The sequence below is a fragment of the Silene latifolia genome, chromosome 11 (assembly GCF_048544455.1).
Source record: "Silene latifolia isolate original U9 population chromosome 11, ASM4854445v1, whole genome shotgun sequence".
In the NCBI taxonomy this organism is placed as follows: domain Eukaryota; kingdom Viridiplantae; phylum Streptophyta; class Magnoliopsida; order Caryophyllales; family Caryophyllaceae; genus Silene; species Silene latifolia.
Genome location: NC_133536.1, coordinates 197,149,945 through 197,170,671, shown reverse-complemented (window position 1 = coordinate 197,170,671; position 20,727 = coordinate 197,149,945). Strand labels below are relative to the sequence as shown.

At 33.1% G+C, this 20,727-nt stretch overlaps 1 protein-coding gene and 1 long non-coding RNA gene across 3 annotated transcripts; one reads left to right on the top strand and one right to left on the bottom strand.

The window, feature by feature from the left end:
- Nucleotides 1-2,443: 2,443 nt before the first annotated feature.
- LOC141612257 (F-box protein At2g17036-like) lies at nt 2,444-14,475 on the top strand. 2 transcript variants are annotated; one of them, XM_074430987.1, is made up of 4 exons: nt 2,444-2,657; nt 9,689-12,426; nt 13,644-13,777; nt 13,979-14,475. In XM_074430987.1, the coding sequence occupies exons 2-4, from the start codon at nt 12,277-12,279 to the stop codon at nt 14,163-14,165; spliced, it is 471 nt and encodes a 156-aa protein (XP_074287088.1). In that variant the 5' UTR covers nt 2,444-2,657; nt 9,689-12,276; the 3' UTR covers nt 14,166-14,475. The 2 variants fall into 2 exon arrangements, with proteins under 2 accessions (XP_074287088.1, XP_074287087.1); XM_074430986.1 differs by lacking the exons at nt 13,644-13,777; nt 13,979-14,475 and having other exon boundaries at nt 2,445-2,657; nt 9,689-11,182.
- A 3,388-nt stretch (nt 14,476-17,863) lies between these two features.
- On the bottom strand, nt 17,864-20,142 carry LOC141612256 (uncharacterized). The gene is made up of 4 exons (XR_012529060.1): nt 19,509-20,142; nt 19,127-19,184; nt 18,799-18,892; nt 17,864-18,355 (listed from the first exon to the last, which is right to left on the bottom strand). It is a non-coding gene; the product is annotated as an uncharacterized LOC141612256 (long non-coding RNA).
- Between the last annotated feature and the right edge of the window lie 585 nt (nt 20,143-20,727).

Here is a 20,727-nt window from a genome sequence, read left to right as displayed (position 1 = left end):
ACTGCCGCACTAATAAATACTTCCTCCATTTCATTCAATTTCATACATTTGCTTTATACACTATAGCTCCGTTTGGCAAGGCATTTCAGGTACCTGATTTGGTCGAAGTAGCTTATTTAACCAAAATTTCAGTACCTTATTTTTTTGTAACCGTTTAGCACCTGAAATGAAATGTTACCTAGAGTAGCATTTGAGATTTCAAATTACACTGATTTGGTTTAATTTTAGGTTTACCCTTTAAATCTATATTGTTAAATAATTATCATATCCTTTTACGTCATTTCATCAAAATCAGTTACCTTTTCAGTTAGTTTGCCAAACATCTTTTTGTATAATCAGTTACCTTATCAGTTCCTAATTTTTAGCTACCTTATCAATTACCTTTTTCAGGTTTCAAGTACATTTTCAGTTTTCAGGTACCTTTTCAGATTTCAGCTACCTTTTTAGTTAGTTTTACCAAACAGAGCCTATATCAATGTTCGTTTTCTTTTGTTAATATCTTTAGTTACATCAATCAATCAATCAATACTATATATTAATTCCAGAAACCAAAGGACTTCAATGTAATTAAAGAAAGTTATAAAAATTAATTATACTATATAGTTTTAAATCACTAGCACCGTGTGATAGACCCGATTAAGGGATCTCAATGCAAATATTATATAGTTTGGGTTAAAATTTAATTATATAGAAGTTTGGTAATTTTCCTAAACATGGTCAATTTCCTTAAAATAAAATAATTGATTAAGATAGTCAATTTTCTTAAAATAAAATAATTAATTAAGATGGTCAATTTCCTTAAAATAAGTACAAAAATATAATATAAGTAGGTTATAAATAATTCAAGTTAGATTCCATAATATATAATATTGCACGATTCTTTCGATTTGATTTAATGCATATATGTAATATATTTATATAAATATATAATCCTCTTAAAATTGCATGCCTAAGTAGTAAAAGTAATTTCGTCAGTAAAGAAAAGAATTGTATTAACATTGGATATAGTTATATGATAGTAATCACTCATTTGAATAGTAAAAGTAACAATATTATCCGCGAGATTAGTGAAAGTGGTAGAAATAACGGAAGTAGTGAAATAATCAATATTAATGCGACAATAGTAAAAGTAACAATTATTACGGCCGGAGTAGTGAAATTATCAATATTAACGCGGCAGTAGTGACAGTAACAAACTAACAATAACTACGGCGGGAGTAGTGAAAGTAACAATGATTACGGGCAAGTAGTTAAATGTTATTACTACTGCTTCATTAATAAGAGTAAAATATTAATAGCGGGAGTAGTGAATTTGTCTCAAATTTTATTTAATCGTAATTTTAGGATATGCCATAGAAAAATGTATTAATGATAAATTTACGGGTTATTCAACATTAAGTAATTTTATTTAATGAAAAAAAATAATGCTAACCAAAGGTAGCCCGGGCGAAGCCGGGCACCAATACTAGTATTAGTAAAAAGGGTAAATTATCAATAACCCCTTTTTTAAAATTTACTCCCTTTTAAAAAAAAAGTTTAAAAATTACATCGAGCATAATGCAAAAATTTAAAAATTGCTCCCAAACCCCTATTTTTACATTTTTATGACAAAAATGCCCTTAAGTTTTTATTCTCATATAACGAATATGATGGTGGATTTTGGGCGGAGGATTGTGGTGGTTAACCGTGGAGTCCTTAGGTGGTAGAAAGGTGGATAGAGTTGTAATGGAGGTCGATAAACATATGAAAAATAAAAAAATGAGGGGCATTTTTGTCATAAAAATGCAAAAATATGGGTTAGGGAGCAATTTTAAAATTTTTGCAATATTTTGGGTGTAATTTTTAAACTTTTTTTTTAAAAGGGAGTAAGTTTTAAAATGTGTATTTTAAAAGGGAGTTATTGATAATTTACTCTAGTAAAAATTATAAAAATTTGTTATTTACATTGTACTTGGTAGTTGGTAATACAATTAAAACAAGATCTCACATGACTATATTTTATGTTATATATTAGAAGTTGTATCGAAAATTCTCCCTACTTGTGAATAGTGTTAAAAAAGATAAATGTATGGAATTGAATGAAATGGAGGAAGTAACAAATTCTCATTATAGATATCCTTATATAGTGACCCTCTAATTCACAATAAACCTCCCTATTTCCTTTTTCGGTTATTCACAATAACCTCTCTATTTCCTTTTATGGTAAGTGTTTGTGTGGTCCAAATTTAATTGTACGGTGGGTAGTGTATTTGTGTGGTCCAAATTTAATTATATGGCGGGGTAGTGTGTTTCCTTAATTTTTGTGCCAAAATAAAATGGAAGGTTTATTGTGAATTAGACGTAGTATATAAAATGTCGTCGATAATTACTAAAGGGTCGTCGATGTTTACAAACTGTATCTCAAAACCTAAATATTAAAACCCTATAAATACTCGGTCACATAACCAAAGCACACAAGAGCCGTAAACTACAAAGGAATATTAAAATCAAAAACAAACAAAAACATAAAAGGCTGTTGAAACAACAGAACAGTCACAATCAATAATAGATTACTGTGTACACTGACTTAATTTACATCTAGTTTAGGTTCTTAGATTTTCTTATCTAAAGTCTAGACCCTCAAACATACAGTACAGTTTCTTCAATAACATCTCCAGGTTTGTCCTTTTTTTTTTTTTTTTTTTAAATTATTGATGAATTATTCTTTCTTAGTTTTTATATTAATTTTTTGATAGTAATATATTAGTATTATTATAATAATAATAATAATAATAATAATTATTATTATTATTATTATTATTATTATTAATTGTTAATATGGAGTATTAACTGGTGAGATTAGATCGGATTCCTAGGCTAATATAGGTAGACAGATCGGATGGATCTGTCTAAGAGAGGTCTTTGATTAATTGTGTTTCTTAAATATTTAAGTAAAGATGTTGCTGTTGCTTCACTGTAAAAATTTAGAAAATGCAATTTATTGGTATCAAGTCGAAACATAAATTTAGTATTAAACTATAAGGTAAAAATAGAGAAAACCAAATTGAGAAAGAAGATTTCTGGTTAATGGAAGATATAGTAGATATAAATTTGCAAAACAACACTGAGGTGGAAAGAATTAAAAATAGTTTAAGAGAAAGAAAAGAGGCAAATTTTAGTTGAATCAAAGAATAAGTTGTGGGAAAAATGAGATAAATAAGCACAAATGAAAATAGGGAATTAAAAGTAAGATTGATTGATTAATAAATAAAAGTAACAAAATGAGGTTAAAATGAAGTAAATTAGTGGGGAAAAAATAGAAAAAAAATGTTGAAACAATGAAGGGTAGTGATGAAAAATAGTGTGCGAATTTAACAATTACCTAATTTAATTAATCATGATTTCCTAAGGAAAAGTAGAAATCATAACATAAATTAAGGAAAATAATTTCACCTAAAATCCATATTTCTAGGTACAAGAAATAATAATAATAATAATAATAATAATAATAATGTTATGAATAATAGAGAGTTATAGAGAGAATATAGAGACCGGAAAGAGTGTATTGCTTCATGCATCGGAAAAAGTATATATAGTATAAGAGTACATCGTAATATGGTAAGAGAATATCTCCTAAAGATATGGAAATATATGGACATCCATATAATATCTAAAGATATTTCGTAACACTTCCCCTTGTCCATCATCGGAGAAAATGCCTCATTAAAACCTCTACTAGAAAAACCCTATGGGACAAAAATCTAATAAAGAAAAAAGAGTACAATAATCTCCGTAATACGCACTAGGTGTTGCCTCGTTAAAAACCTTGCCTGGAAAACCCTGTGGGACAAAACCATGGCTAAGGGAAAAAGAGTGCAACGCGTATTTACTCCTCCTCATCAAAACATCGCTTGACATCCTTGAGACGACGTAACCGAAGTAGATTGATTAGCTTCTGAAATGTTTTGCTTGGAAGTGCCTTGGTAAAATGTCCTTGATTAATCCTGCTTTAAGCTGAGCAATGCAAGCTGTATTGTCTTCACGTAAAATAGTTGGTGACTTATTTCTTTGAGGTAGATCGCATGGTGAATAACCATTCACAGTTCAGATCAACTCCGTGAATTGTCAATAATTCTGCATCTGCAAAACCAGCTAACTATGTTCTGCATTTAATAAAATAATATAAACCCATATTATACGTACCTTGAAAATACAGCGGTAAATTCCAATGCCTTTGGGTGGGACAAGAACTATACCCTGTTAAAAGATTAATAGAAATAATATATCGGGTATAATTGTGCAACTAAACGAGCATTATATCTGACTATTTCACCATTTTTATTTTTATTTTCCGCACAAATACCCATTTTTGGCTCAGAGGCTTTACTCCACTAAGTGTGTGTATTAAATACTTGCCTAAACACTTTCCGTTTAGGAATGATTTAAATTCTGCTTCAATAGCATCTTTTTTTTTTTTTTTTTTTTTTTTTGACAATTGTTGTGCGGAAGCGTGAATATCTCGTGTTGGCCTCTGCTGCATATGTGTCCACAACCCATAATAGTACGATATTGTCCGCTTTGGGCCAAGTCCTCACGGATTTACTTTGGGCTCCTTCCCAAAAGGCCTCATGGAATAATAGAGAGTTATAGAGAGAATATAGAGACCGGAAAGAGTGTATTGCTTCATGCATCGGAAGGAGTATATATAGTATAAGAGTACATCGTAATATGGTAAGAGAATATCTCCTAAAGATATGGAAATATATGGACATCCATATAATATCTAAAGATATTTTGTAACAAATAATAATAATAATAATAATAATAATAATAACATAAAAGCTGTGTACTTGACTGAGTTTACTTCTCTAGTTTATTTTTAGATTTTCAAATCTAAACCATCAAAGACACAGTAGAGATTCTTCGATAACATCAATAACATCTTCTAGGCTGTTGTTAGGGTTATTGCTGAATTATTCTTCCTTATTTTTTAGAGTAGTATATCTCGGCTTTTCTAACGTGTGCCCTAATGACGCACACTAATAAATTTATTACGGAGTATGAAATATCTAAAGCATAAGAGAAGGACCTCAACTTCAATGACGAAGCTAAGGTTCGGGCCATGGCCGGGCAGGAATATATAGAATCTTTAGCAATGTAAATAGCATAAACTGAGTTTGTTGGTGGTGTCAAAGTTCGCATGGTAGAAGGGTTAGTCCATGTTACTCTTACTAGTTTCACTTTTGAAGATTCCAGCTTTTTTAGATTATAATTTCATTCATGTTATATAAAAGGATTCAAGTTAGTATCTATTAATCCTTGGGATTGTAAGCATTCTTTTTTATTTTTAATGAAAAAATTTAACTTCTCTATCGTAATGAGTGATGCACAAAGTTACTGTAGTACCGTCTTACAGGCATTATATTGCTATTTAATTTTTTTTATTCTTTTTATCATATATGGTTGTTATAAAATGACTTATGTTTTTTTTTTTTAAAAAAAAAATCATAATTCTATTTGAAAACACTAATAGTAATGTGAGGCTTGCTTAAAATGAAATATTTATTTATATGAAATTGAAAATCGGCCCGTATTACTACTATTCTATCCTAGCTTCGTCCTTTTTTTCCTATTAAGGATTTATACTATAAAACTTTTCTATCCTTACTCCGTTAACTCTCCGTCAAAATTTTTTATGTTCCTTTTTGACAAACTTGATGCAGCCTCTCTTGATATGCACTCATCTCCATCAACAACTTCTTCCACATGTTCTTTTAACCATTATCCTCATAATTTTCTCATCTCCCATTATAATTAAAGCTGTAGTGCGAGATGCAAGCGGTTCTCCCTTTTTTCACAACCACGACACGTATTTAATTCTATACTTTATTTAAATATAATAGGAAATTTGAATTGATCAATTTACATTGGAAATACCGTAAAATTTAACTAATTATCAATGGAGTATAACAAAAATGTTAAGATTGGAATGGCTCGAGTCTAATAAATTTACGTTGTACTCGTTAGACAAGTTTTTATATGGAGTTGTTATAGGTGTTTATTAGGCTCACATTAACGTTGCTTTGCTTATGGAATAAGACTAGTTAGCCAACTGCACGTCTGCACTGTGTGAGTAGTTGACAATTTATTAAAACAGTAAAAGTTGTCGAAGAGAGAACAGTCAACATCAAGTTTGATTACTGTGTACCTCGGTACCTTACATCCCTAGTTTAGTTTAGATTTTTAGTTTTCAAATCTAAACCCTCAAAGACACAGTAGAGATTCTTCCTTATTTTTTTTTAGGGTAAGGGCACAAAAAAACATAAGCTTAATATGGAATATGTCTATCACAAAATCTGAAGACGGCGATATCCATCACAAGCTTGTGACGGATACCATTTTCTCTCACAAAATACCCATGAGGTCTTCAGCTTATATACGGGATTAGCCCGTCACAAGCAAAACTCTTTGGTCTTCTATATGTACTCCATTAATTGAAGTCACTAGTATACTACTCCCTCCATTCAACTCCACTTTACATGTTTGCTTTATCACGTTTGTCAACGCGACTTTTACGTGGTAAATATCTTTAGCTACGTATTTGCAAAAATTATAAAAGTTAGATATTTTTAATGTACTTTTAAAGACAAATCAAATAAGATCCCACATGAATATATTTTAACTTATGTATCGAGAGAAAATTGAAATTGAATGTCCGCTTGTAAATAGTGTGCAAAAGAGAAACATGCAAAGTGGAGTTGAATGAAAGGAGTATATGTTATAGTATTAGATACTACGTAAATTAATAGGTGTACCTAAGATTCGAGAGAACATTTAGAAACTCAAACGGTGAGTGAAATTAAATAGAAAAGGGGCCATTATTCCATACAAAATCTTACACAAATTAGGTAGTCAAAGTACTTAAATTAATACCCTTTCATGGATTGAATTAAAAGTGTTGTTTTGATATTTTAAAGAATATATGCAATTTTAAAAAAACACGCCAATCAGTCTTGTTCTGCTGTTAATTTGTTTTGCCTATTACATTTTGGGGTTTCTCAGTCATTTGTTTACTTTTTAATTTTAGAAATTTCTTTGATGGGTCTACTCGTCATCTAATAAATTGGCCCCTTCCTCTTTCTCCGATTTTTGCGCCAAAGATAAAAGTTGTTCAATTTCCAAACTGCGACATCGGAAACACTTCTTCAAACTTATTTGATTAGAATTTAGGCACACCCCAAGACAAATACTCGTGTCAAATCGCCAAATACACATTTAGTACATAAATTAATTAAAATTGTACAAATATGTTCCACTTTCATATCGTATTTGTAAATTCAAATTCTTTACATATTAATGAATTTGTGTCTACTCGATTTGTTATTTATATCTTAAAATGAAGGAAAAGCTAAACTAAAATTTTAATCGATTCATATAATTAATTAATTTTTTATTTCAAACTATTTTCAATTTCTAACTTAACTAGTGTAGATCCCGCACATTTGCGGTATATATATATAGATGTTTTGTTTTTAGTTACTCCCTCTGTTCCGGTCATTTGTTGTCCTTTTCCATTTTGGGGTGTCTCAATCATTTGTTGTCCTTTCTATTTTAGGATTACATTTGATGAACAATTTGATCATTCACACTCAATTTCATCCACATGTCATTTAGTAATTGGTCATCTCCTCTTTCCTTGGTCTTTGTGCCAAAACCAAAGGACAACAAATGACCGGGACGGAGGGAGTATTATTTTAAATTGATATGTCATTAATTTGTTATATACCTCATTGTATTTCTATATCAGAAAAAAAAAATGAACTATAAACTAATAAAAAAATGAACTATAAACCAAGTTATAAAATGTGTGTAATAATTTTTTTAATTTAACATAAAACTAATGATTACAAAGAATAATTTTTCTCAAATTATGTTTATGATCTTTTTTTTTTTTTTGCGACAAAGCTAAAAATATCAGTTTAATATTTTGTTTTATACAAGATGTGTCAAGTCATTCTCTAATATATAATATTTAACCATTCATAAAAAAAAATAGATATTTACAGTTTATAAAATTATGGCGAATTTATCTTATTTTAATTAAATATTATAATTTAGATTTTAAATAAAATATTAATATTTGATTAAAAGATTATATTTTGATGAAATAATGTTAATTTAAAGAAATATTTTTGTTTCCTTATTTAGCTTGATGTCTTTTAGAGGGAAAATTTGAAAATTTTATTCTCTTAGTATATAGGAGGATTAAGAGTAGAAATTATGATTTCCTAAATAAAAAAAGGAAATCATAATTTGAGTCAAGGAAAAGAAAACCTTAAACACCTATAAATAGTTAATCTCATACAATTGAAAGTTGAACCGTATTAGCTGAAAAAAGGAAAAAAGAAAAAACAAGTGTTGAACAGAAGAATCAACATCAACTCGATAATCATATTTACCCTCAAACGCACAGCATACCTGATACGTTTTGAGATAACATCTTCAGGTTTGCTTTTTTTTTTTTCTTTTTTTTGTCTTCTGATCTGTGTTTTGATACAGTACCTGATACGTTTTGAGATAGATGAGATTGTTGCTATTGACTTTTTTGTGTTGGTAATATTATTAAGCTGTTTAATTGTTCGTCTCTGTTTAATCGTGTCGAAACATTGTGTGTAGTAAATTTGCTTCAATTCATGTTTCCTTTTGTTTATATTCCTTTGTGTTTAGTAGATAGATACCCGCAGATTGCGTAGGACCGTTCCCCTTACCTTGCCAACGTATGTCATATGTCTGTTACCAGGGGCGGATCTAGCCTTGGGCTACTCGGGCTGTAGCCCGAGATGAATTGTCAAATAAAATTCAGTGCATTAAGAGAACATAATCAAAGTGTGGCGCAGATGGTAGTTGAGTAGCTGCTTTAATCAAAGTGTGGCGCAGATGGTAGTTGAGTAGCTGCTTGACTGAGGAGACGGGGGTTCAATCCCCACTACCACAAGTTTTGTCCAATTTTTTTTAATAGCTGTACATTGATTTGATTTTACGCAAATCCAAATTCCAAGACATAATGAATACCTTCCCTAATTTTTAATGTCCATACAAAACTCCATTTTATGAGACAATATTTTAAGATATACTGTATTTAAATTAACTAACTATCGAGTATGTTATATTGTTATTATTATAAAATATTTGATTGCTAAAAAACTGAATATGACCAACTTTCTTTCCAGAGACCTTCCTTTTTGCTAATCTTTAATACCGGTCATGCAAAATTAATTAAAAAAGTTACTACCTCCCTCGATAGAAAATTATGTCACGGTTATAGCGGATCCATAAAATTTTATTTTCGGGATTCCAGTAAAGCGACTTTTGTGTAAAAAGTATAAGTTTTATTTTATTTAGCCTAAACAGTGAACAAAATACACAAAAAACTCATTTTCCGAGTATCCTTGAACTCGAAAACTCATACATGGATGCCAATAGCCACGGTTTGAATTTTTTTAGCCAATAAATTTATATAGTCTAGAAATTTAGCCCTAGATAAATCTCATTCCTGGCTCCACCCCTGCTGTTACCTTAATTTTACCGTCATGTTGTTAGATTGTAGACAAGCTTCTCTGTTACTATTCTTATTTATCATTATTATTTTTGTTATTCATATTACTGTCTTCGTTTTTTTAGATTGTAATCTTGTTGTTTTGTTTGCAAGATCATGGCTGCTAATGATTGGTCGACATTGCCTCTTGATCTTCTTGGTGCCATTGCAATGAAGTTGGAAACTTTAGATGATTTTATTTATTTTTCAGCGGTATGTCACACTTGGAATCGTGTTTCATCCTTAATAAAGCACCAATGGAGGTCGATAGTGCCATGGCTTTTACTAGCTGAAAACACTAGCTATAATCCACATTGTGTACGGAAGATTTTTAATCCTAGTAATAATAAGTGTTACAAACTGAATTTCCCTACTTTTGGAGCAAAGTGTTCGGGTTCAGACTATGGTTGGGTTGCAATGGTTGACCGTAACCTCGCTGTATGCTTGTTCAATCCAATCACTAAGGCTGAAATTCGCTTCCCATCTGCGGAAACCATCCCAGATCGACGCCCATATGATGAAGAGATCGATGAGAATGAAGAAGATTATATTAGTTGGTTTTTGAGGGTGTATATGAGGAAGCTCATTGTGCTCAAAGTGTCTCAAAATGAGTTTATTATTGTAGTAATTTATGATAATTTCGATCACCTAGCTTTTGCTAAACAGGGGGATAAATCGTGGACATCAGTATTCGTCAAGCAAGGTTATGGTTTTAGGATGTTTGATGTCATGGCTATGAACGGTTATGTATTTGCTTTGTGCAGTAATGCATCGCTTGTATATTGGAATATCGAGGACTTCCAGGGTTATGAGCTTGTAAAGCCAATGGAACATTTGTCAAGTGAATTGCAAATGCGTCCGTTCATATGTGGGTTAGGAACACTATATTTGGTGGAATCAGGTTGTGATCTCCTCATGGTGTTACGATTCAAAGAAGAAGTGTTCGATTCAAATAGGAAGCTTATTCCTGACGTTTATGAAACATTACGTTTTTCGGTCTATAGACTGGATCCTAAAGACAAAAGATGGGAGGAAATTAAAGATCATGCGTCATTGTTTGTAGGTGGTAATTCTACCATGTCTGTTTCAGCCAAAGGTTTGCAACCTAACTGTATATATTTCACCGATGATGAATTTGAGCTCAGTAGTTTGGTGACCAAGCTTGGTGGACATGATATGGGTGTTTATGACATCAAATGTAAGAAAAAATGGCGATTTTACGAAGGTGATGATATCCGCTCCGCATATTGTAGACCAACGTGGTTTATTCCTCAACTTTAAATTATTGAAAGTGACTGACCGTCTGGTATGGTGTTTAGGACTTGAAATTTTAGGCCATGAAACCGCATGCTGATCAAGTTTGTTTTGAAGTTTGTTGCATCAGAGTTCAAAGCATATTCGCAAATGGAGGAGTACAGTAATTATTTTGGTATTTTTTTTGTTTTTAAATAGCTATAAATAAACATGGTCTTTCTAAAGGTCTCTGTTTAATAGTGATGAATAATTGAGTTTGTAGATAATCGGATTAAATCGGTTTGATTTTATTGGTGTATAAATATTGGTCTATGTTCCTTATTATATTTTTCAATTTAAATTTAATGATAAAAACTCCCTCTATTTCCTCTATTTCATTTTTATTGTCTAACTTCCCATTTTGAGAGGATTTAATCCCTTTAATAATGAAGAATAAGAGACAAATGTTTTTTTTTTTCCGACAAGGAGAGTGGTAGCTAAAATATTAGGGGCAATATTAGTAATTCACTCATTTACCATGCTAAATTTAGAATTAGGACAATCGATTTTGAAAAAAAAAAGACACTAAAAGTGGAATAGAACAGTATTATTTTGATTACTCATATTGAATGAAAGTAATGTTAGAATGTGAGTTAGTAACCATAACATTTTGATTGGCGTGCATGGTGTCTCCTTTGAGTAGGTTTTGAGTGGTTGGTACTTGGTAGTATGCGTGAACTTGGAGGACGAAATTCATTTTTAAGGAGGGGAGCTTGAACAAATGTGTCATAGTTGGTAATATGATCGCTTGTATAAGGGCCAACTTCATACTGTAATACTAGAGTTATAGAGCTCGGATGAGGATAATTCGAGTTTGAGGTAAAAGTTTATTGTCTTAGTTGTTCAACACATAGTCACAAGGCTCGTTCCGATAAGTAACAAAGAAATGACGGTTGTTCGAAATTCAGTACGCAAAGTTGAACTCCTTGAGGCAGAGGTCCTTCGATCGAGTAGAGCACTTACTCGACCAAGGAGCTCGCGTGGATTGATTAAGTTAAATATCGTAGCTTCGCTTGTATGAAATCAAGGTCGCTCGATCGAGTAGGGCCTTACTCGATCGAGAAGCCCTTGAATAGCAGCACAAGTTATTTTCCTAAAACCAATTTTCCTAATTGATAGTATGTAATACTATTATATTATGTCTTATGAATTGGTGGTAATACATTAAATGTATAATCCACTTAGTGAAGTTAGTACTTTGAGTTTTCTTACGATTGTTATGATTTGCTTATACACCTAACAGGCTTCCATTTTTTATGGTAATATTATTGTATTATAAGGGAGAGTTAAGTGGGAGGCAATGTTGGAAACTTCTCTTAATACTCGATGATAGTAAGTGGACGGTCTTATAAGAGAGTTGCTGAAACAAATTATACCCTCTAAAAATGTAAGTGGACCGTTGGTTGAAGATGACGACCACCTGCAACAAACCACCCCCTTATCATCTTCTTTCGTCACCAATTTCAATTTTCCCGCCAAATTTCAACCGCCGACTATCATTTTTGGCGCCAAATCAACTCTATTACTCAAACCCACTTGCGCAATTCAACCATCTTCTGGTAATTTCTGCTCTACTTATTAAGTTTAATTCTTTAGTACTTCGTAATAGTTAAGTTGTTAATTAGTCTCTCGTAAGGCGGTTTTACTCGATTATTGCGTAAAACCGATTCATCCTCCAAGAAATTATGATGAGTGAGGAAGTAGTTATCAAACTAATCCGTTTTACAATTTACTTGTGTAAGGCCGCCTTACATAGTATTGGAGCAATATTCCGAGAATATTGTGATATTATTTGATTGGCATATAATTAGCATATAGGAATATTGTATTTGATTTAGGTTGAAAAGAATAATCCGCAAGTGGAAGCTATTTTTGTGTGTGTTATAATTTTATGCAAAACACTGGGGAAATTTGTGATGATGTTTTAAGTAATTAAGGTCACGCTCTTTTGGACTTAATTCTAGTTCCGTTCAGCACTTCAGCTTATTTTTATTCTTCACTTATGTGCAATTCCGTTTAGAAAGTTTGAGTCAAAAAATTCGGGTTCAAGTGGGTCTTTGGTTGGTCAATGATTATCTCATAATGGGACCAAAAGAGTGATGATGGTTGAATTTTTTGAGAGGATGGTTCTAGATGTTTAATGATAGGGGTTTAATGGTTGGAGTGGTGTTTGCGAGTGGATTCAATCATCGGTCTAGGAAATTTTAGGGTGGAATTTGTCTAGGAACTGATTCCGGGTGTTTTAATAGACTAAGATGAATGCTTGATGAAATTTCTTAAGCATATGGCTACCGTTGCTAACTTTTTAAGTATAGGGTTATATACTCGTATGCATAAGTTTAGGCCAGCAACAAGTTGTAAAACAAGCCTATCATTGGAGACCGTGACTACAACGTTGGATGGATAGTTGGTCAGCAAGCATCTTGAATGCTTGACAGTATGCGGAAACGTTGGATAGTTTGTAAATTGCTGCTCCAATTGTATGGCACGAGAATTCGGTTCCGCACATCCTTGGCCGTGGCACCACTCTTAAGAACGGTATGGAGCAAATCTTCCGAGATGATACCCTAAAGCCATTGCTTAACAATGGCGTCGATGCAGGGCCATAAGGCTTTGGCGGCATTATCAGTCATATCAACATAGTATATTTATATTATACAAGTACCGCTCAAAGTTAATCTACTGACTTAAAGGAAACCTAATACTTGCAAGAGATACAAAATATATCCTAAAACGAATATTTACATAATTCTATTTTGTTATTATCACTCTGTAGATGAACGAAACCATACAGAGGGCGTTGTTCTTGAATCTGCCCAGCAGAATAACCCTGATGAGAATGCTTCCACTGGCAGTGAATTGGCGAATAAGGAAGCTCCTGGGACAGTGGAGGAAGTACGCCACCAGTAGGTAAGCCGGATGCCAGGTGATACTGTTCTTAAGATACTTCTGCTAAAAGTTCGAACATTGGACATGAGTTAAAATGTTCTGGAAGGGCATATAGACAGATGTTAATGTTAGATATGAAAGCATTTTGAAATTTGAAGGAATTTGGCACTCGGGTAATGTTGTAGTTGTTGTGGTGCTAAGATGATGCCTTTTCTCCTACAGGGCTCCTGATCCTGAGGAATCGCTAGATGCACCAGGACTGAAGCAGTGCTTTAAAAGAAAAAGGCTTCTCATGAGTGCATTACTGCATTATATATCACAGTGGAGTACTGTTGCATTCATCCGACTCCCTTATCTTGTTATATGTGGACCCTTGAGTAATACTTGTGAGTTGTCAAATATTTATTAGTATTGTTACTGTGATGGATGCTTGAACACTACTTGACACACCCAAGTTGATCTAATTTGGATTGATTGAATTGATGTCAAGGCAAAACTCTCTGTAAATGTTAGGCCGTTATGAATGGAAGGTTACTCGGCTCAGATTCAATGACATGTCCTTTTGCATTGCAGCAAGAAGATTTGACTACTATTGGCTTTCCAGTCCTGTGTTAAAAGTTAAAGTTATAGACTTATACTCTGTAGTGGTTAATCCAAGAGACGTCATCGCTGTACTCTGAGTCTCTGATCACATGAATGGAAGCGTATATGGTTACATATCTGAGCATTCTATGAACAGGATTCCCTAGTTTATTGGTGAACTTATTACTGACCTCGAGAACCCTGAATTACCAAGACTCCAAATTCAAAAATCTTAATAACGCTTCAAGGGTTTCTGAAAAATATCTGGTGAATGCTACTAAGACCGGTACTGATGTCGTTATGACTGGGCATTATGTTTTATTCTATGCTTTAGCCAGCACAATGGTGCGGGCCAAACTACCAAATTGGAAAAAAAAAAAGTGGAGGGTTGTTGTCAAATTGGTAAAAAAAGTTTTACATTGGACAAATTGGTAAAAAAACTATGGAATGTGACAAATTGATCAAAAAAGTGTCACTTTAGGGTGTGACCTTACTTGGCTCAAAGGCCTTCTGTCCGACTTGGGTGTATCCCAAGCGTCTCCTATTCCCGTCTTCAGTGATAGTAAATCCGCATTGCATATTGCTCAGAACCCGGTCTTCCACGAACGTACTAAACATATAGAAATAGATTGTCACTATGTTCGGGATGCCATTCAATCCGGCCTCATTGCTCCCTCGTTTGTCTCCACCAAGGTCCAACTCGCTGACGTTCTCACCAAAGCACTCGGCATCTCTCAGTTTGTGTCTCTAGTTAGCAAGTTGGGCATATTGAATCCATATGCTCCGACTTGAGGGGGGTAATAGAGTTATGAAGTGTCGTAGTTACGTATGGCCGAGCCCATGGCCCATAATAAGTTGTATTGAGTCGGAACCCTAATGCGTTATGTACTATATATTGATATCTCGTATAATGGAAGAGGCAAGCTATGATTTACCTATCTTACCTATCTTAACATTAACAAATACTCTATCATTGCAACAAGATTTGACAAAACTACCCTTATCGAATTACTAAACTAAAAAAACTATATATATCCGAGACTCGTAATTAGCAACTATGACCCGAAACTTAAAATTAACAAACTTGCCCAAAATTCGATCTAACGTTGTTAAACATGTTTTTCTCTTATTTGAATAATTCGACCAAAAAAAATGATTAGATCAGAATAGGACTGAGTAATCTCTCTAAAAAAACCCTCTCTAAAAACCTAGCCTCCATTATTATTCGGGGGCTTCCATCGATCATCCATCGATGGTAAGCCCCACAAAAGCTTTCTTAAACAACTAATATTATGCAGATCTATCTTATTTTCAATAATAGTCTCCCTTTTGGTGAGATCTGTTGTTCCGTCCCTTCTTTCGGGGTTTTTCCATTTTTTCGTGGGATTGTTATCAATATAATAAGTTTTAATCGACGGGGAGATTATCAGATTTGTTTCGTGGATGAATACATCAAGACGGCACACTAATTGTTTCCCTCCATCAAGAAGGATGCAAAGACATCGATTATTCATAGATTCAAGAAATTTATGATTTTGGAGTAACGCCATTACGATATTTAGATAGTTATTTTGAATGTATTTTTTACGTTAGCAATCTTGATTTTCCTTTGTCTATTTGTTATCTTCATTGTAACCTACGCCTAGTTGATTATTAATGAGATGACAATTTCAAAAAAAAAAAAAAAATGATTAGATCCATAAATATTTGGACAAAAATTACTCGTAAACATTGATTTTTAACATTTCACCTCAGATAGATATATAAATTAATGAAATATTAAATAAGAAAAATAATCCAATTTTCATTTTCGAGCCGAGTAGGACTTAGTTTCAAGCCAACGGTCTCCGGATCACATGCGGATTTTCTTAGGATGATAGGACAGCCAAACCCCGAAAAAAGTCGAGTTGGTTCCGGTTTACCTTGTAAGTGGACCTGGAAAAACCGACCTGACCCGATTAACTCTACTCGAAAAGGCCGACCCGAGATCCAAAATTTACCAGAACTACAACTCCCAAATTTAACACGAAACCCGATTGACCTCACACAACCCGAACTTTGTTGACTAGGATCTGACGCGATCCGACCTGAAATGAACAGATCCGAAACCCCAACCCGAAAATGACACGAAAAATGTAACACTCTAATTGAATAAATAAATGACTAATTTAAAAACACGCTTAATAGTTAATTTAATTTACGTTAAAATAAAGAATCAGTATCAAAATTAAACTAAAAATAGGTAATAGTATTAAATGTACTTTTTTTTTTCTCTTAATCATTGACCTGAGTATGAGTCTGGACCGAAATAACCTGACCAACATACCAGAAAAATACCCAAAAATACTCGACCCGACCCGAACTAACTCGATAATAGAACAACCCGAAATGACCCGAGCCGAATTGGCCCAACCCAAACCCGACTCAATTGACCCGTTTGCCAGGTTTAGTTGTAAACTTCATCCTGTGATCTATTCTTATTTCTTTGGTTTTCGGTTAGATTTTGTGAGTTGGGTGACTTAGATAAAGGGTATTTTAGTCAAATTTAGTTCTAGGATTAACAAATTAAATAAAGTTTAGTTTTTTGGTCAATTTGTCACATTCTTTCGGTTTTTTTACCAATTTGTCACAAGTGAAACTTTTTTTACCAATTTGGCAACAAGCCTCCACTTTTTTACCAATTTGGTAATTTGGCCCAATGGTGCGATAATACATTGTGAACAGGACGCAAGATCTTGTAGCATTGTCTGGGGCCCATACAATTGGTAGTAAAGGTTTTGGAAGCCCAATTGAATTCGATAATTCATACTACAAAATCCTACTTGAGACTTGAGAGGCCTTGGGCATCAGCAGGTCGGTCATCCTATACATCTTATAAACCATTCTCAGTAAAATTCCATAGTCTAACGGAAGTTGAATGGTAATAAACCATTTTTCAGTAAAATTCCATAGTCTCTAACGGAAGTTGAATGGTTGTGTACTGATCCAAGAACACTTGAACACTAGAACAACATTTACTCATTAACGGTTAGGTGGATTTAAAGAGAAAACCTTGAACAGTTTTCCCCATTATCAGTTAGGTGGATTTAAAGAGAAAACCTTGAACAGCCGGTTAAACATATAATAACCATAACATGCCTGGAAATTTATACTATAGTAAGAATTGATTAGGAGAAAAGAGCAAAATTCCCTTTGAATCTGGACAGTTAACTCAGATGAATGTGACAATAGCATCACAAATTCTTGTTTGTGACGGCACATATCCGTCACTCTTGAGTGACGGATACCATTTTACCTCACAAAGTACCCACTTTTTCTCTCTCTGCAACACTATTCATGTGGTCCCCTTTCTCCACTAACCCATTTTGTTACCATTTTAACTCACAAAATATCCGCCACAAATGGTAACCTGTGGGAGACCAATTGCAATAGCATTACTATCAACTTTACATGACTAGCTTTTACTCCGTATCTATCTATTTGGTTCACTTTAGGTGTAGCACTGCATACTAATATAGCAACATCGTTTGAAACTTCATCTACCATTTTGTGCGGTAAGTAGTGACACTGATCTGTTTACATAAAAGATTGAGTTGGTGCAACAATCATTCAACGCTTGAGTTTGTATTGAAAAAATATGAACTAAAACATCTAGTTCCATTACGAAAACTAACAAGTCCTTACCAATGGCAATTTTGGATCATCACCATTGCAACGCATACTGCTATTTTAAGCATAAAGCACCACTAGCAATATTTTTACATAAACCTTCCAACAAACTAAGAACTTTTAAGATAATATGGACTGGGCTTTAGACCTCATCAAGTAAACTGTGTCAAGGGGACAATACCATAGCAAATTATGCAGAACGATCTTTGCTTCCAAGTACTAATGCATATAAACCGGGGCACCCAACTCTTCATGAACATGGTGTTCCTTCTTACCAGTCGATACGACCTTCGAACAATCTTTGTCAGGGCAGAAATAAAGGTGCTTCTTAAGATTCTTATGACAATCCTGTACAAAGAAAAGGCACAAATTACAAAACTAATAAATTACTACAATTTATGACCATCCTGTACAAAAAAAAAAAAGCACAAGTGATGCGAAATGCTGAATAACAGACAAAAATAAAACAAAAGGGATATTTGCCTTGAATTCATGTGTCGAATTCAAGTCAATGGGATATTTACTCGGTGCTAGACCTATAACACGAGTAATAGTGAGAATACTCAAGACCTATTGAATATTACTCGGGCTAAAGCTTCTCAATACTCTCTTCAATCTCTATTACAAATGTAATTGGTCAACACCATTTTTAGCCTAACCAAAACACTTTTTAATCTGTTGAGCGAAAAGTAGAACTTTCAACAAACTGAAATCAGATACAATGCTACAAAAGAAAATCCTCAACGAAACAAACAAATCAGAAATCAAACAAAAAAAGTAGAAAGAAACACCTTCCCATGAGTCGTAGCAGGTCCATGGTCTTTGAAACGCCGAGGACAAAGTGTGCAACCATATGGCAGATCCATGTCAAGAACTCCTTCCATGCTGAAAGAAAATCAGCAAGATCAATTAGACAAATCAAAAAACATTCATAGTAAACACAATAAATAACACAATCAAGAGAAAGAGAAAAAGAGAAAGAGAAAAAAGAGAAAAAATCGGCGGTGATTATTAGTATAGTGAAAATTCCTCCTGAAACTATAAAATGAATTAAGCGATATAAGATAATCAACCAAAGATAAGAAAGAGATCTAGAGAGAGATCTAGAGAGTATCTCACCGATTAGAGATTAGATCTGGGGAAAAATGGCGGTGATTGATAATGCGAGTGAATCAATCTATATATATTGACAAAAAACCCTAGTTAAAAAAGAAATTAGGGGAAAGGTTATGGATTGATTGTTATTGTAAATATGATTACTTGAGTTAATAAGATATAACTCGAGTTAAATACAATGTAAGCACTAGTTAATAGGATGTAAGAAGTGTTTAAGCAAAATGATAAACGAGTGGTTAATCAAATATAAATATTAAAAATTATTATATCTTTGAAAAGCAATTTTGATTTTCATATTGAAAATATAATTTGATTTTCATATTGATAATATAATATAAATTAGGATAAATTTGAGAAATAGTAATCTAAAATATAAATTATCTACCTTCATCTCACAATTAATCACAAATTATTGGCTTGGCTTTGTGTGTAAATTAACTTTCATCAAATATTACATGCCCCAAATTTGTAGATCTATGATAGCCATATTGGCTATCAAATATTTCCATTCCCCCAAATTTGTAAATCAATGATATTGGCTACTATCATATTTCCATTCCCCAAATTTGTAGATCTATCATATTGGCTATCAAATATAGAGAAGTGTAAATTGTGTAAATTGATACCATCTCCATATCTTCCTTCATACCATTCCCCCAAATTTATCAAATATAGAGATGGTGTGAATTGATACCATCTCCATAAAAACGCTTTATACCATTCCCCCAAATTTGTAGATCTATGATATTGGCTTTCAAATATAGAGATGGTGTAAATTGATGAAACCATCTCCAACATACCATTCCCCCGAATTTGTAGATCTAGAATTTGTAGATCTATGATATTGGCTTTCAAATATAAAGAATAATCTAAATTGACGATCGAGATAATTATCTCAAACGCCAATTTAAATAATTCTTTATATTTTCATCAAAATTAAATTACACCATTAGAGAAGTTTGTAGGAAGAGAGAAAGATGTAAAAAAAAAAATTGAAATAAGAGTTCAGAAAAATTGGTGGAGATAGGGAATGAGGCGTATGAGATATATATGGACACAAAAGTTACGTTTCATGTTGATCTTAGGGATTTTAGGGTAGGAAATAGAAATAAATTGTACTCCGTCCATTGTTATTGCATGGGCCAAGTCCAACCTCAATAAATATGTCGGGCTAGGGTTTAGTACCGCTTGAGAAACCGTTTAAAAATTCACAAATTCTTATTATAGAGGACGCATATCTGTTTATAGTTATAAACGGCTCAAATTTTCAGTCACTTTAAGCAAAATGGGTCAAATCACCACCTTAACGCCAAATGTCACCGGCAAAAAGGGCTAAAGCATCATAATAAGACCAGACGGGATAGAAGACCGGAAAAAAAAAATTCATAGCTCAAAGATGGACCTAAAACTTTCAAATTTGGACCAGATTGCCTGAAATATTCGGTTGGGAGCCGGACCAAAATTTACGAATTTTAAGTCCGCACCAGACCGAAATCTGGAACCTTTAAAACTGAGGATTAAGGATCAGACCTAAAATAAGTCGGTCTGATTTCGGTCCAGACCAAATGGTATTTTTAACGTGTTCACAAATGACACGTATTAAG